Source organism: Eulemur rufifrons, chromosome 16, assembly GCF_041146395.1.
Source record: "Eulemur rufifrons isolate Redbay chromosome 16, OSU_ERuf_1, whole genome shotgun sequence".
Classification (NCBI taxonomy): domain Eukaryota; kingdom Metazoa; phylum Chordata; class Mammalia; order Primates; family Lemuridae; genus Eulemur; species Eulemur rufifrons.
The window spans coordinates 86,945,930-86,961,693 of record NC_090998.1 but is presented as its reverse complement, the minus strand read 5'-3'; the positions used below and the strand labels follow the sequence as shown (position 1 = coordinate 86,961,693).

The 15,764-nt window shown below is 62.6% G+C and overlaps 1 protein-coding gene across 1 annotated transcript; it reads left to right on the top strand.

Annotated features, from left to right (window-relative positions):
* The first annotated feature begins 11,162 nt into the window (after positions 1–11,162).
* ELFN2 (extracellular leucine rich repeat and fibronectin type III domain containing 2) lies at positions 11,163–13,622 on the top strand. The gene has a single exon (XM_069491529.1). It carries the CDS (start codon positions 11,163–11,165, stop codon positions 13,620–13,622), a length of 2,460 nt encoding a protein of 819 aa, XP_069347630.1.
* Positions 13,623–15,764: the final 2,142 nt, after the last annotated feature.

Sequence of the window (15,764 nt, the reverse complement as noted above, 5' to 3'; positions counted from 1 at the left end):
TAAGTGCAAGGGGGCATGGCCTGGGAGGTCCCCAGCCCTGGAGGGAGTGGCAGGACTTAGGTCCGCCAGAGATGACAGAAGTCACACGTGCCAGGTGCCCTGCCCGGTGCCTGCTGCACAGGAGGGCCCAGAGGGTCAGCCCCCACTTGTCTTTTCACTGGAAGGCAGAACCTTAGTCTGTCCCCTTGCCGTCCTGGGGAGGAGGTGCAGCCACAGAAGAGGAAGGTGCCCGAGTGGAGGAGAAGGGAGAAACATTTGCATGCACAGCAAGGCTGAAGTGAGGGAGAGAGAAAGGGGGAGAAAGAGAGGAAAAGAAATTACCATACACCAGGATCTTGTTATTCAACCTAATTTTCAAAGGACCACAGCTGTTGCACTGAGATAATTCGTTAATTATAACAGCCATTGTGCTTTGGCAATGGAGAGAAACCAAGGCTGGGGACAGGCTGCAGGCGGGTGGGAGCAGGCCTTTGGGGCGCCTGGCCCTAGAGAGGGGACAGGGATGGGGCAGAGGGGTGCGCTGCCCCCAGGACTGAAAGGAAGGCTCTGTCAGGCCAGGCCTTGCTGTCTTTGCTGCGGCAGTGGGCGGTGAGGCCCTACTGTGTGCCAGGCACATGCCACACTCCACGAGCCAGGCCACGTGCAGCAGCCAATTCTACCGAGCAATTGCCCTGCCCCAGACCCGGCACTGTGGCTTTTCCCTCTATGGCCCTCTGAGGTGGTGCCCTTCTTGTCCCATTTTACAGAAGAGGAAACTGAGACTCAGAGGAAAGAAGTGGCTTGCAGGACCACGGTGTTAAGTGGCAGGGCCTGGATTTGAGCTGGACGTGGCTCCTGCCCTTCCGGGGGCCACTCTAGGGAGGGCTGGTCTTGGTGGGTTGGCCACACTGAGTCAGTGGACACAGGAGCTGTCACTTAGCCACGCGTCAGGGCCGTGGTTTCTGCCCAGCCGGCAGTCATGGGGTGGCCCTCCCCCGGGCGTTTCCGGGGCTCCATGTCAGCCCCTCGGCACTGACACAGCCTCCTTTGTTCTCTGGCTGCAGCTGCAGGCCCGGAGGCCTCGAGGCATCCTTCAGTCTGGGCTGGCCTCCCGACCCGCTCCAGAGAAGCGGGTCTCAGGGCCAGGAGAGGGAATTTCGTCCATCCCAGGCAGCATCTGTCCTGCCCCTTCTGACCGCCTGGTTCAAGGTTGTGGCCCAGGGAGGGGTTTCTCAGCCTGGTCCCGGAGAGCTCCAGGGCCCTGGTAGAGGATGGTCGAGGCAGGAGGTGGGGTGGCAGGCAGGAGTCCCAGGTGAGCAGTGCAAGGGGGCCCGAAGTCTGCGAGGAGAAGGGTGGAAGCAGGGGGTCATTCCGAGCCCTCAGAGCCCCTCGGTGCAGGCTCTCCTCTGGGGTGAGCTGGGCTGTGGCTTCAGGAGCCGAGGCCTCAGGCCTCCTGGGGTCCCTAGCAGCCTTGACCAGAAACCAGCAGAGTTTTACGGGGTGAGAATCATGTTTGGGGGAGAGTAACCCTCAAATTCCAGCAGGAGCCCAAAACTTGAGCTAGTAGGGTTTTGGGGGGCCAGAGGAGACGCAGGCCTCACAGGGCGACAGGCAGGCCGGGGGAGGCCGTGTGGGCGCTCCCTTGGCTTTGGGCCTGTCCCCGGTGGCCTATTTGGAGCTGAGGGGAAGTTGTCGGTGGGTCAGGGCAGCTTAAAGTCTGGTAGAATTGGCGGCCCATAGAGGCCAAGACTCAGTGGATTTTGGGGACCAAATTGTAGATACATTCTAGAACCCCTGAGCCCCAGACTCATAACTGGAGACCCCTCAGTCTAGACCCCAACCGATCTAGGATGTTAGCATCCTAGAGCTGAAAATCCGGAGCCGCAGACCAGGCAGGATGGGCGGGGGTGCGGGGTTAGGTAGGGGTGTGGATGGCAGGGATTGTGGCACCCCTGGGTCCCAGACTGAGAGGCTCATGGGATCCCCCATGCAAGCTGGGCTTCCCTCTTTTCACCGGCCTCAAACTCCAGCGTAGGGTCAGCGGGCCACCCAAGCCAGGGAGGCAGGGAGGAGGTTGAGTGCCACTGAGGCAAACCCAGGGCAGCTGGGTCTTCCGGGTTTGTGAGATCCCAGAGATGGGATTTTTGAAATAATCTACCTCCCAAGTTTGCAATATTGGCAGCTAATTAAAAAACAATTTAAGACCACTGTCCACATAAAACAAGATCCCACAGTATCTCTCCTCTCTGGTGCCAGGGAGGGTGAAAGCCATTGCGTAGCAGTTGTGAGACCTCAGTTTCCTCATCTGAAAAGTGGGAACAACTGTACTGACTCACAGGTTGTGCTGATGATTACGTGAGTTAATGTGAGAAGTGCTTAGGCCCAGCCCGTGTGGGCACCGATGACACTTCACCTTGCCTGAGGCTGCCCCTCCATCCCCTGCCAGGTGACCGCTGAGTGGGCTGTGTTTCCTGCCACCCAGAGCCCCCATTTCTCCTGTGGGTCCCCAAATGTGCCACCCCTGCCTTGGGACAGCCCCGAGGGTGTTAGAAGGCAGGGAAATGTTCACCCCTTGGGACCCTGGGGGAGGGACAGGCGGAGGAGGCAGAGCCGGGAGGGCGGGCCTAGCCGGTGCCTGGTACATAGTAGGTGCTCCATAAATGTTTATTGAATGAATGAATGGAGGCCGTGCAGGCAGAGGTGGCCGTGCGTGCGCAGGCACTGGTGAAAGAGCGGGTCCAGTGGAGACTGGTGAGTAGTGCCCAGGGGCGCAGCTGAGTGGGGGAGGTGAAGGCCAGGTGGGGAGAGGGCAGGGGTCAGGTGGGGGAGGTGGGGCCAGGTGGGATGAGGGCAGGGGTCAAGTGGGGAGGTGGGGTCAGCTGGGGAGGTGGGGTCAGCTGGGGGAGGTGGGGTCAGCTGGGGAGGGCAGGGGTCAGATGAGGGAGACAGAGTCAGTGGGGGCGGCGGGGTCCAGAGAGGAGAGGTGAGGGCCAGGTGCAGGAGGAGTGAGGGAGGCAGTCCCCTGAATAGCCTGGAGGATTCTGGGAAAGCCAGGCGGTGACCCCTGGGTGGTGCCAGGAGGTGGATTTTAACGCAGGTCATCCCTGGTTGTGGGCCACATGCTGTCCCTAGGTGCCTGGCAGTGGGTGGGTGGGGTGGGGGCGCCAGTGAGGGGGCCTGGTGGCTAGAGCTGCCCACAGCACCCAGGCCGGGCCTCTCCCGTCAGGCCGTGGGTGGGTTCCCAAGGCCGAGGCCTTTGGTGAAACCCTCCGTCCTCTGCCTCTCTCCTTCCACTGAGGCCTGGACACGGAGGAGGACGGATGGGACGCCCTGGGAGCGGGGGAAGCACAGGACCAGGTGTCATGGGGGTGACACAGTGGGCAGTTGGCAGGGCTTTGGGGCAGCCCCAGCAAACCAGAGAGACACTGGTGCACTGCTGTTTTCCTCCAAACAGATGAGGAAACTGAGGCCCAGAGAGGTGAGGCACTGACTTGCCCAAGGCCCCACAGTGAGCCAGTCGAGTGTGCCTGACTCGGAACCGCGGCTTCTCCTGCAGCGGCCTGCGGCCTGCGGGAGGAGCCGAGGCTGTGGGGCCGAGGTGTGCGCTCAATGCATCAAGGCCGCGCAAGCCCACTCACCCCACACCAGTGTCAGCCGTTGCTGCTGTGGATGGGTTGTTCCCATTAAGCTCTTTTGAGTAAGATGGCGAGGGCAAGGTGAGTGCACCGGCTGCAGTGCCAGGCGCGTAGTAGGTGTGCAATAAATACACGAGGAATGGGAAGGAATGTGGGCGAGAGTGCAGCTGGCGTCAGCGTGCCCCACCGAGCCCAGGGTCGTGCTCCCTGGCCCGGGCCTGGTCTCCGTTTCCCTGTGGCACAGATGCACCCGTGGCCCGGGGCAAGACGACACAGAGCAGGGAGTGGGCGCTGAGGCAGTGAGGGGCAGAAGCCGGCTCCCCGACACCGGAGCAGCTGGCGTGCAGGGATGAGACTAACAAGACGTGACTGAATGGGGTGGGTGAAACCCAGCACCTCGGGTGAGACCTCAGCAGGCACTGCCCAGAGCTGCCGAGGACGCTGCGAGGGCACCGGGCTGCCTGGCAGTGTGTGAAGGGCCTGGGGGTTTGGTTGACATCTAGGACAAGGTGAGGACATAGCGCCGGTGCACACCTGTGCTGCAGCAACAGGAGCAGGGTGCCGGAGGGCCTTGCCGGCTGTGTCACACTGATGCCTGGCTCCAGGCGACACGTTGTGAGAGGGACCCTGACAGCCAGCAGGACCTGGGGCGGCTGGACCCAAGGCTGGGAGGGACCTGACACCCAGCTCAGGAAGAGCAGATGGAGGACATGGGGCTGTTTAGCTTGGACAAGTGGAGTGACGACAGATCAGCAGATATAGGAAGGCCCTTTGTGGGGTACTGGCCTTGTCCCCAGTGGCCCCAGACAGCAGGCTGGGACCTATGAACAGAGGTACAAGGAGGCAGAACTGGCTTTGTGATAGAAGTTTCCCAGCAATCAGAGCTGTTCGGGAAGGGAATAGTAGCTTCTGGTGGGTGCTGAGCCCTGTCACGGGAGGTCTGGAAGTCGTGGCAAGTCATCTCTGCAGGGATCCTACAGAGCCTGGTGGTGCCAAGAGCTCAGGCTGGCCCGGGTTCCTGGCTGTGTGGTCTTGGGCAGGTCACTGCACCTCTCTGAGCCTCAGTTCCTCGTCTGTAAAATGGGAGGCCTAAGAGGGTTGTGAGGCTCAAAGGGAGGCTCAGCATGTTTCTTGCCATGGCAGGAGCACCACATGGGGGGTCCCCTTCTGATATTTAACACCCTGACTTGGGGGCGGCTGGGACTGTCCCCATCCCCAGCCTGAGCTCTCTTTCCACACCGCATGCTGAGCCCCGCCGTGTCCGACTCTGCGCTAGGCACCGGGTGACAGCAGTGAACGAGACCAAGTCTTGCTTTGCTTTTATGCTGGCAGTCGGGTAAGCGGGGGCGATGACAAAGAACTAAGTCATGTCCGTGTTGAGTGCTGCGAGGGGACGAAAGCCAGGGCTGGGTGATGAGTGACTTGTCTTAGATTTGGTGGCAGGGAAGGGGGTGGGGTGGGGGCAGCTGAGCAGAGAACTGAATGGAGAGACGTAGTGGGTTGTGGGGATATTGGGGGAAGAACATTCCAGACAGAGAGTAGAGCATGTGCAAAGGCCTGGGGGGGTGGTGAGCCGAGGGGGCTGAGGAGCACAGCTGGCCTGGAATCAGCACTTCCTGACTGATGGAGGAATCGGAGTCTCTCGAGGCTTGCTCGGGCTTGCGCACGTTCCTCTGAAAGGGCGGGACACACGGGCAGGAACCCACCAGATGGCCAGCACATGTCCAGTCCTGCGGTGGCCCCAGCCCTCTGGAGGGCTCTGTGGAAGGCGAGGCCCCAGTTTTCTCATCTGTGCAATGGACTAACAGCACCAGCGTGCAGGGTGATATGAGATTCAAGGGGCATGAGATATCAGACACAAACAAGCCAGAGAGGTTAATTAATGTGCCTGATGTCACACAGCTCAGCATCCAATCCCAGGACCCTTTGCCCTCAACGTCCCTGTCCTGCTGCTGGAGCTGATTGCACCTGAAATCCAAATGGTTAACTTACCAAACGGTAGTTCAACGGCCAAGGTATAATTATCCCATTTTACAGATGAGGAACTGAGACCCAGGGCAGCCTGCCCAGGAACCCCAGTGAGGTGGAGGCAACAGCAAGACCCAGTGTCCAGCCCCCGGCCTGGGTCTCTGCCCTGAGGAGGTGGCAAGCTTTGTCCCTGAGGCCACAGTGGTCCCTGGGCCTGCTGGCCTGGTGCTGTGTTTCCAACAGAGAGGTGAGGCACTGCCTGCCTGAGAGTGCTGGCTGGACCCCAGGAGTCCCCGGTTCTCCTAATCCTGGGTAATGGCATTGCTACAGACAGTGACAATGACACCTCGGGGAGCCTGGGCCAGCCTGGCCCAGGGAAGAGCCCGTGCCAGGGCCTATCAGCTGCTGCAAATGAGATTTCCCCGGCTGAGCCTCACGTCCGTGCTCCTGGGAGGCCGGATACAGACTATACCTCCCTCAACTTCTCCCTGGAGCTGATCTGTGTCCCCAAAGGAGTGTGGCCGCATGAGCAGGAGCCCAAGACAATGCATTTGTGAGTCCTCCTGCCCAGCACAGACTGTATTGGCCTCCACCGTGTCTTAGGGTTTTGTGGGAACCCTGGGTGGCACTCATCTTGCCACATGGGGAGAAACTGAGGCTCAGAGAGGGCCTGCCTGAGACTCACACAAGGTCTCAGAGCTGGTCAGGCCATGTTGTCCCTGCTGACCTCCACTCCCTGCATCCCCGGCTCCCCATCCGCCCCGAGCCAGGCGGATGCTCAGGCTGAACTTGCTCCGTCCACACTCTCATCCAACTCAGGGAGGGGCCGAGGCCGCAGAGCCCTCGCACACTCCACGGTGCAGGGAGGGCTCTCCTAGGGGCGGAGAGGCCAGGGCTCCCCTCTGGCTGGGGAACTTGGTGGGCAGCCTGTAGTGGGGGACCTGGGGGGATGTCCCCAAGGTGATGAGGGTTGTGAAGAAATAGTGATAAAACCCACATTAACAACAGTGGCTGCCATTCGCAGAGCCCGGCACCGAGCTAGGCACTTCATGCACAAGAGCTCACCACACCCTGACAGAAGCTCACCCCTTGTTGGGGAGGGAACTGAGGCCCAGGCCTGGTGTCCCGGGTTAGCTGGCAGAGAAGCCCTTGTCAGGGGATGGTAAGATCCCAGAAGGGACTTGGGGTTGGCAGATCAGGATCTGTCACTGACCCCTGGGTCCTGAGCCTGACCTGCTACCAACTTGGTGTAAAACCCTGAACACATCCCTCCCCTTGTCCTGGCCTCAGTTTCCCCTCTGAGAAGGGCTCCAGCTCCGGGGCTCCAGGACTCTGGGTCCAGAGGGGCTGGGGAACCTGTGGCACCTGGGCAGGAAGGGCACAAAACCAGTTGGAGCTGTTGGCAGCTAACTACAACCGGATGCCGGAGGGGGTGGCATCTGCCCAAAGTGACCCAGAGGTCTGTGCCCAGCTCTGTTCTCAGAGCAGCAAGTGCCTGCTGGGTTTCACTGACTCCTCTCCCTCTGTTCTGCCCAAGGATGTCCCCGCAAGAGGGGACATCCCACAGTGTGTAGCCGGTAGACCGGGGACCTGGGGAAGATTCCCGGATACCATGGCGTCCCCTGGTTTTGCCACATCCTTTTCTCTGTGATGGAAGGAGAGCGACCCTTAAGAGTGGCGCTGGTGGGGCACTTGGCACCCGTCAGGGGGACAGGCTCTTGGGGTGGGGGCGGGGTCCGGTCAGGCCTGGGCAGCCAGGAGCTGTGTGGTCAGGAACACGGCACCCGCGAACGCCTGCTTCCCTGCATGGCTGCGCCCTCCAGGCCGCGCGGGGTGGGCCAGCGCCACTGAGGCCCTGGGCAGGAAGGGCCTCTGCTTGCAACAGCTGCTCCTGCCTCCCTGCTCCCTCGGTGCTGGTCACAGGCTGCATCTTGGTGGCTCAGCCAGACCGGGTGTCATCTGTCTCCCTGGCCCCTGGGGGGCTGAGGGCAGCAGGTGCCCATGTCCCTCGCCCCATCCGTCATCCGTCTCACTGCGATCGGTTCCTCTACCTCAGGCGAGTTCTCCGTCTCTCCCTTGCTCTGCCGCTCCTGCTCCGCCGGCCTGGCCGGTAGCTTTGCTGTCCTGACCTCAGCGCTCAGCTCCTCTCCGCGGCCCCTCCTCTCCATCCCTGTCTCGCCCCTGGGGTGTGGGGCGGTGCCTGTGTGTTGGAGGATCACCCTCATGGGAGGAGGGGGAGGGCGTGACCTTGCCCGTTGATCCCTGGGACCCTCGGCCCCAGGCCTGAGGGAACCAGGCTGGTGCCCCCCCCCCGACCCCCCCACCTTGAGTGGGTGAGCAGCTGGCTGGGGGCCAAGTGCTGCTGTCTGCGCCTTCTAAGCCTCCGGTTCCCCTCCCGGGCTGTGTCAGGCTTCGACAGGCGGCAGACAGACAGCCCAGGGACGGGGACAGGGCGGCTGACGCACTCGGGACAGGGTGATGGAAACCTCCCCTCCTCGGTCTGAGTCACAGGGGAGAGTGGGAGCTGGGTCCTGGCCCAAGGCATCCTGGGGACAGAGAGGAAGAGGAGAGAGGGACACGGGCAGGGTCACCTTGAGGGCTCAGCTGGCAGAGCTCAGAGTGGCTGGCGGGGGCACAGAGGGCCTCTGCCCACCCTGGGCTGTTTGGGCAGGGCAGGGCTGGGAAGGCTTCGCAGCCTGGGCCCCTTCTCCTGCCCCTCCCTCTGCCCTCAGCCGCCTCACACCCCGGCAGGGCCCTGCTCTCCCAAGGCTCCCGCCAGCCCGGCTTCGCCACACGCGGCCTGGCCGAGGGGTCGGCGGTCTGAGCAACTCCGATCTGAGGAGGGGGGTGGGGGTGGGGGCACGTGTGCACACACACACGCATGTGGAACACACGTGTGCTTTAACATGTCAACTATAGTATAGGCGGATGCCTGAGTTCCCCTGGCGTGCCCCCGACACACACATGTTCCCGCTCCTCCACACACGAGCATGTGTTCCCGTAGCTGGTGCACAGGACGTGCACCTGCACATACGTGTGCGCACGCACCTCCTGCACATCGTCTGCCTGGACACGTCAGCACACCCCTGCATCGGCACTCTGAGCCACCTGTGCGTGCACCTGCATACAAATGCGGTCCCCGGACATTCCCTGGCGAGGAGGAGGGACCGCGCTGGAGCAGACAGGGCTCTCTGACAGGCCGGCTCACGCATCCCTGAGGCAGCAAGCGTGGGGGCTCAGCCTCCTCCAGTGCAGTCTTTTGGCCTGTGGGAGGGGAAACTGAGGCCCAGAGAGGGCCAGAACTGGCCTGGGGTCCCCCAGGAGCCAGCAGGCCATACTGGCCAGGAGCTGAGACCTGTCTTCAGCCCAGAGACCTTTGCACGGCACAGCCAAGGACAGAAATGCTGTCTGCTGCCTGGGCACCCCTTCCTGCCCGGCTGCCTCCTGCCGCCCCCCCAAGCTGGTCGTGCAGGGCACCAGGAGGGGTGAGGCAGGCTCAGAGGTCCCAGTGGGTCATGTAGATGCCCTGCTCACCTACGACCTCCTCGACACAAACAGCTTGCCTTGGACTTCTTTCGGCTTCTTCCCCCACCCTGCTTTCCTTGCCTCTGTTCCAACCCTCTGGAGCTCAGTGCTGTAAATTGGTTTTGCTTTCACGGCAAAGGTTCAGAATTTTTTTTAAAGCACTCTCTTTCCTGGAGTTTCCCAGGAGGAGGAGCAGGAGGCGGAGGTGGCAGTTGTGAACGGTCTCCAGCTTTCTTGTCCAAATGTGGATTTCTCAGGCCTAATCTTCACATCCCTGGCCCCTGCCCAGGGCAGAGGGAGAGAGCGCTGGGATCTCTCTGTCGTTGAGAGCACAGGGTGGCGGCTGGGGCTGGGTTCTGGTCAAGAGGCTGTGTCCAGGCTGCTGGGCAACTCGGGCAAGTCTCCCCTGGCCCTGGGGCTCAGTGTCCCCACTTGGAAGGTGAGGGTTGGTGAGATGGTCTGTGAGCTGTGACCACCCCCCCCCCCCCCGGCCCATCTGCATTTTGGAGATGGGCAGTGTGAGTCACCTGTTTTTCCCCCTGTCAGATGGGCTGGGCAGGGACCTGCACCCCACTTTACAGATGAGGAAATAGACTCAGAGAGATGGTGTGTTTACCTGGCTGGTCGGCCCGGTGGTCGGGCTCTGGGCCTCCTGACTCCTGGCTTGGGCTCACGTGGTTTGGGAACCTTGATCCTGGCCTAGGCTGTGCTGTGTTACTTGGAGCAACTCTCTGTCCCTCTCTGGGCCTCTGACTCTCCAGCCATGGAAGGGGTGTGGGGCTTCAGCCATGCTGTTCCAGAGGCCTGAGGCCCCCCTACAGGACACAGGTGCTCCCTGGGAAAGCAGTTTGGGGAGATGCTACCGGGAGTGTCTCTGGCTTCCCGGACTCTTGTCCCCTCTTTCCCTGGGCTCTGCTCTCCTGTAGGATGAGCTCTTCCAGGCCCTGCCCCACCCAGGAGACCCTGGCCTCTGCCTCCCCCCGCTTGGAGGGGCCCACAGCCGAGATGCTCTTCTCCCCCTCCCCCATGGAAGCTGAGACAAGGGAATTATTTTTGGAACAAGAGCAGTTACACAACAAATGAATTATTTATCTTTGGGCATGGAGGAAAGGAGGCATTTTGCTGGGCTGTTTAATCCTTTATCTGGATTTGTGGGTGCCCACTTGGGTACATGGACATGTGTGTACAGGCCTGCTTGCCGTATGCAGATCGTGGGTGTGCTCGTGTGCGTACTTGTCCATGTGTGCATGCCATGGGGTTCTGGCTCGTGGGGACGTGTGGCCTTTGTGGGAGCCAGTGGACGAGTGTGGCCTCCAGTGTGCCGGGCGTGCATGCGAGTGTGTGTACCTGTGCCCACCTGTTCCTCTCCAGGGTCCCTTCCCTGCCTGGTCCTCAGATCCTGTCCCCACTCCCCGCCATTCCCTGTCCCTCCTCCCAGCCCCCCGGGCCCCTCCCCCTCTTGCCACCCACCAGCCCTCCCTTCTTTTATGTAACAGGGACCCCAGAGTACTCGCTGGCACAGAGGCCCCCGGGACGGGGTGTGGAGGAGGGACTGAGGCCTGCGCTGGAGCTCGAAGGGGCTGCCCCGAGCCCTCGCACTGACCCGGCCCCCTCTTGGTGCTGCCTTTCAGGAACAAGGTGCCGATGGGTCTCTCCCTTCCTGCCCCCGTCTCTCTCGCTCCCCCTCAGTGCTGCACGCTCCAGCCTCCTGTGGGAATCGTCTGAAGCTCCGAGCCTAGAAGACAGGGAGGAAGAGGAGGAAGAGGGACAGGACGTCAAGCCCCGAGAAGCTGTGCACCTTCCGAGCAGGAGACAAGGAGCAGGCTGTGGGCCTCCATCCCTCCTGGGTCACCTGCTCCAGCACCCCAGGAGGCCCCCAGCAGTTGGCACTGGCCGTGCCCGCCTCACCTGGGGCCCCTGTGCTGGGGGTCGCCCCCAAGATGGTGGCGGCCCCGGGGAGGACTGTGCTGCCAGCCCCAGCCTCCGGCCACTAGGCCCCCAGCGTCCCGGCCCCTCACCCTGAGCCCGGCCGTCGAGGAGGCCGAGGCCAGCGCCATGCTGCGCCTGGGGCTGTGCGCGGCGGCGCTGCTGTGCGTGTGCCGGCCGGGCACCGTGCGCGCCGACTGCTGGCTCATCGAGGGCGACAAGGGCTATGTGTGGCTGGCCATCTGCAGCCAGAACCAGCCGCCCTACGAGACCATCCCGCAGCACATCAACAGCACCGTGCACGACCTGCGGCTCAACGAGAACAAGCTCAAAGCCGTGCTCTACTCCTCGCTCAACCGCTTCGGGAACCTCACCGACCTCAACCTCACCAAGAATGAGATCTCCTACATCGAGGACGGCGCCTTCCTGGGCCAGTCGAGCCTGCAGGTCCTGCAGCTGGGCTACAACAAGCTCAGCAACCTGACCGAGGGCATGCTGCGTGGCATGAGCCGCCTGCAGTTCCTCTTCGTCCAGCACAACCTCATCGAGGTGGTCACGCCCACCGCCTTCTCTGAGTGCCCGAGCCTCATCAGCATCGACCTGTCCTCCAACCGCCTCAGCCGCCTGGATGGCGCCACCTTCGCCAGCCTGGCCAGCCTGATGGTGTGCGAGCTGGCCGGCAACCCCTTCAACTGTGAGTGCGACCTGTTCGGCTTCCTGGCCTGGCTCGTGGTCTTCAACAACGTCACCAAGAACTACGACCGCCTGCAGTGCGAGTCGCCGCGAGAGTTTGCTGGCTACCCGCTGCTGGTGCCCAGGCCCTACCACAGCCTCAACGCCATCACCGTGCTCCAGGCCAAGTGCCGCAACGGCTCGCTGCCCGCCCGGCCCGTGAGCCACCCCACGCCCTACTCCACTGATGCCCAGAGGGAGCCCGATGAGAACTCGGGCTTCAACCCCGACGAGATCCTTTCGGTGGAGCCGCCGGCCTCGTCCACCACGGATGCGTCTGCGGGGCCCGCCATCAAGCTGCACCACGTCACCTTCACCTCGGCCACCCTGGTGGTCATCATCCCACACCCCTACAGCAAGATGTACGTCCTGGTCCAGTACAACAACAGCTACTTCTCCGACGTCATGACGCTCAAGAACAAGAAGGAGATTGTGACGCTGGACAAGCTGCGGGCGCACACCGAGTACACCTTCTGCGTGACCTCGCTGCGCAACAGTCGCCGCTTCAACCACACCTGCCTGACCTTCACCACGCGGGACCCTGTGCCGGGCGACCTGGCGCCCAGCACCTCCACCACCACCCACTACATCATGACCATCCTGGGCTGCCTCTTCGGCATGGTCATCGTGCTGGGGGCGGTTTACTATTGCCTGCGCAAGCGGCGCATGCAGGAGGAGAAGCAGAAGTCCGTCAACGTCAAGAAAACCATCCTGGAGATGCGCTATGGGGCCGACGTGGACGCCGGCTCCATTGTGCACGCCGCCCAGAAGCTGGGCGAGCCCCCTGTACTGCCCGTGTCCCGCATGTCCTCTATCCCCTCCATGATCGGGGAGAAGCTGCCCGCCGCCAAGGGGCTGGAGGCCGGGCTGGACACACCCAAAGTGGCCACTAAAGGCAACTATATCGAGGTGCGCACGGGCACGGGTGGGGATGGCTTGCCTCGGCCTGAGGATGACCTCCCTGGCCTCGAGAACCAGGGCTCAGCCACGGAGATCTCCACCATCGCCAAGGAGGTGGACAAGGTCAACCAGATCATTAACAATTGCATCGATGCCCTCAAGCTGGACTCGGCCTCTTTCCTGGGGGGCAGCAGCGGTGGTGGGGAACCCGAGCTGGCCTTTGAGTGCCAGTCCCTCCCTGCAGCCACTGCCACTGCCTCGGCCACTGCCCCTGGGGTGCTGGAGCTGCCCAGCTTCCTCTCACCCCCCTACAAGGAGAGCTCCCACCACCCGCTACAGCGCCAGCTCAGCGCCGATGCCGCCGTCACCCGCAAGACCTGCAGCGTGTCATCCAGCGGCTCCATCAAGAGCGCCAAGGTCTTCAGCCTGGACGTGCCTGACCACCCAGCCACCACGGGGCTGGCCAAGGCTGACTCCAAGTACATCGAGAAGGGCAGTCCCCTCAACAGCCCGCTGGACCGGCTGCCGCTGGTGCCGGCGGGCAGCAGCGGGAGCAGCGGCGGGGGCGGGGGCGTCCACCACCTGGAGGTGAAGCCGGCCTACCACTGCAGCGAGCACCGGCACAGCTTCCCCGCCCTGTACTACGAGGAGGGCGCCGACAGCCTGAGCCAGCGTGTGTCCTTCCTCAAGCCGCTGACCCGCTCCAAGCGTGACTCCACCTACTCACAGCTCTCCCCCAGACACTACTACTCAGGGTACTCCTCCAGCCCCGAGTACTCGTCGGAGAGCACGCACAAGATCTGGGAGCGCTTCCGGCCCTACAAGAAGCACCACCGGGAGGAGGTGTACATGGCCGCCGGCCACGCCCTGCGCAAGAAGGTCCAGTTCGCCAAGGACGAGGACCTGCACGACATCCTCGATTACTGGAAAGGGGTCTCAGCCCAGCAGAAGCTGTGACCCTGTCTTCTCCCCGGTGAGGTCGGAGCTGGAGGAGGGAGGCCGTTGGGGGAAGGGCCCGGGCGGCCGGGCGGGGGCAGACTGGGGGCCGGGGCTGAGAAGGGGACGCACACGCACACCCGCACGCACGCACCACGCACACACCTGACCACCACCTGACTGTGAACAAACCAACATCCGACAATAACGGACAGGAAAACAAAGACACATTTTCCTTAAAGTTTACAAACTGATACCGAAACCAGTCGTCTTTACTGTGCTGCCCAGGGACTCTGCTGGGGTGTGCGGGGCTGGGGGGTGGCAGTGGGTAGGCAAGGAAGCCAGAAGAGGGTGTCGGGTCTGGGGCTAGGGCCAGGCGTGGGGCCAAAGGAGACTGGAGTAGAGAGGGACCGAAGCCCCTCTGGGGCAGGGAGAGGCCCCCCAGCTGGGGGACGGGTCCTTTTTAGATTTGGCACCAGATAGACATTGGGCATCATTTCCCTCCGCTTCAGGGGTGGGGAAACTGAGGCCCAGGGAAAAGAAGTGCGAACCCCGGATCCTGCAGGAGGTTAGGCCCAGAGCTGTCCTCGGCCCTCAGCAGCTCCCTGTGCCCCCCATCATCCCGCCACCCCCTTCTGAAGCTGTGGTCTCCTGGGGCTGAGGGACTTGAGAATCAGGCAGGTGCTTTTCCTTTCTAGAAAGCCCTACGGCAGTGTCCGGAGTGTGGAGCTGTGATTCCTAGTCCTTGGGGGGGCCCTGGGAGAGAAGAGGGGTCCCGCTGACAGAAAAGGAGCCCAGCCAAGGGAACATCCCACCTGCCCCCTTCAAGTGTCTTCCAGAGGGTCTGGGGAGTGGCCCGTGGGGTCTGAGGAGAGGGGTGTGTGGTGGGCAGGCTGGCTCCCACGGCATCTCAGGTGCAGGCCCCCGCACCCCCAACCCCCAGCCTCCCGGGTCCCCCAGGACCCCTCCCCACCCTAGAAGGGCAGCAGTGCACTGTGATGCGGAGGCAGCGGGGGCGGCTGTAATGGGGACTCGCTGCCTGGGCCCCACATCCTGGGATCTCGGGCAGGTCCCAGCCTGCCCAGGGGAAGGAGGGCTTTCCCACACACCCATCTTGGTGGCCCATCCCTGCCTCACCCCCTGGCCAGAGGGGCTCCCGTGTTTCCATGGAAATGGCCATGCCCCTCTTTCTGACCCCCACCCAACATCGAACAAAGCACAAACCGTGAGGTCCCCGCCCACAGGGGTGGGGCGCCCCTCCCCCTCCCAGCCGCCTCTGTTGCCATGGCAACCTGGTGCCTGGCAGTTGGTGCCCAGAGCAACCGTTGGGCTCTGGGGCTCCTCTCAGTGTGGGTGGCAGAGGGGTGAGGGCAGGGAGGGCCAGGTGAGGCTGCCTGTCTCAAGAGCAGGGGCTTCCTGGGGCCAGGGCTGGGGGGCAAATTGGGGTCTTGAGACCATAGGGTCTTGGACTGTCAGGATCTGAGGAGCCAGAGTCCATCACTCGCTCACGTTCGGGTGGGAGATGGGCCAGCGGGGGTGGGCACAACCTACTGGGCATCTTTGCCCCCTGCCCACATGTCCCTGGGCTCTCCACCCGGCTCAGGATGGGGGGAACCCTCAGCTCTCCCCGTTCCTGCCGAAGACCCCCAGCTCCTAGCCTGTCGCCCACATGGGTGTCTGAGGGGTGTCAGGGGTGTGGCCTGAGGGGTGAGGGTGGACTAGGGTGGGACCAAGACCTGTACTGGGGGGCTCTGACCAGGCAAGCTAGTGCCATCCCTTGGGGGGCTCCAGACCCTCCCGCTGGGGTGGGCGTGAGGAGGGCGGCAGGGCTCTCTCACACCTGCTCTGGGGTGGGCCAAGCCCAGAGCTCACTTTGGGGGGTGACATTTGCAAAGAAAAGACTGTTCTTCTGAGGAGGCGAGGGGAGGGGGCTGACACGGATATGCATAGCAGACCTCCCCCAGCCCCCCAAAACCTGCTCCACCCCTCCTCACACCCAGTTGGCGCAACTGAGAGAAGCGGGCGGGCAGAGAAGCCAGCGGTGTGAGAAAGCAGATTCCCTGTTATATTTGCATGACGATTTTACTGTATTTTTCTGAGCAAACATCTGTCGTGTATGTGCCAGTTTGTCCAGACTCCCCCGCCTTCCCCCAACCCCCTGCC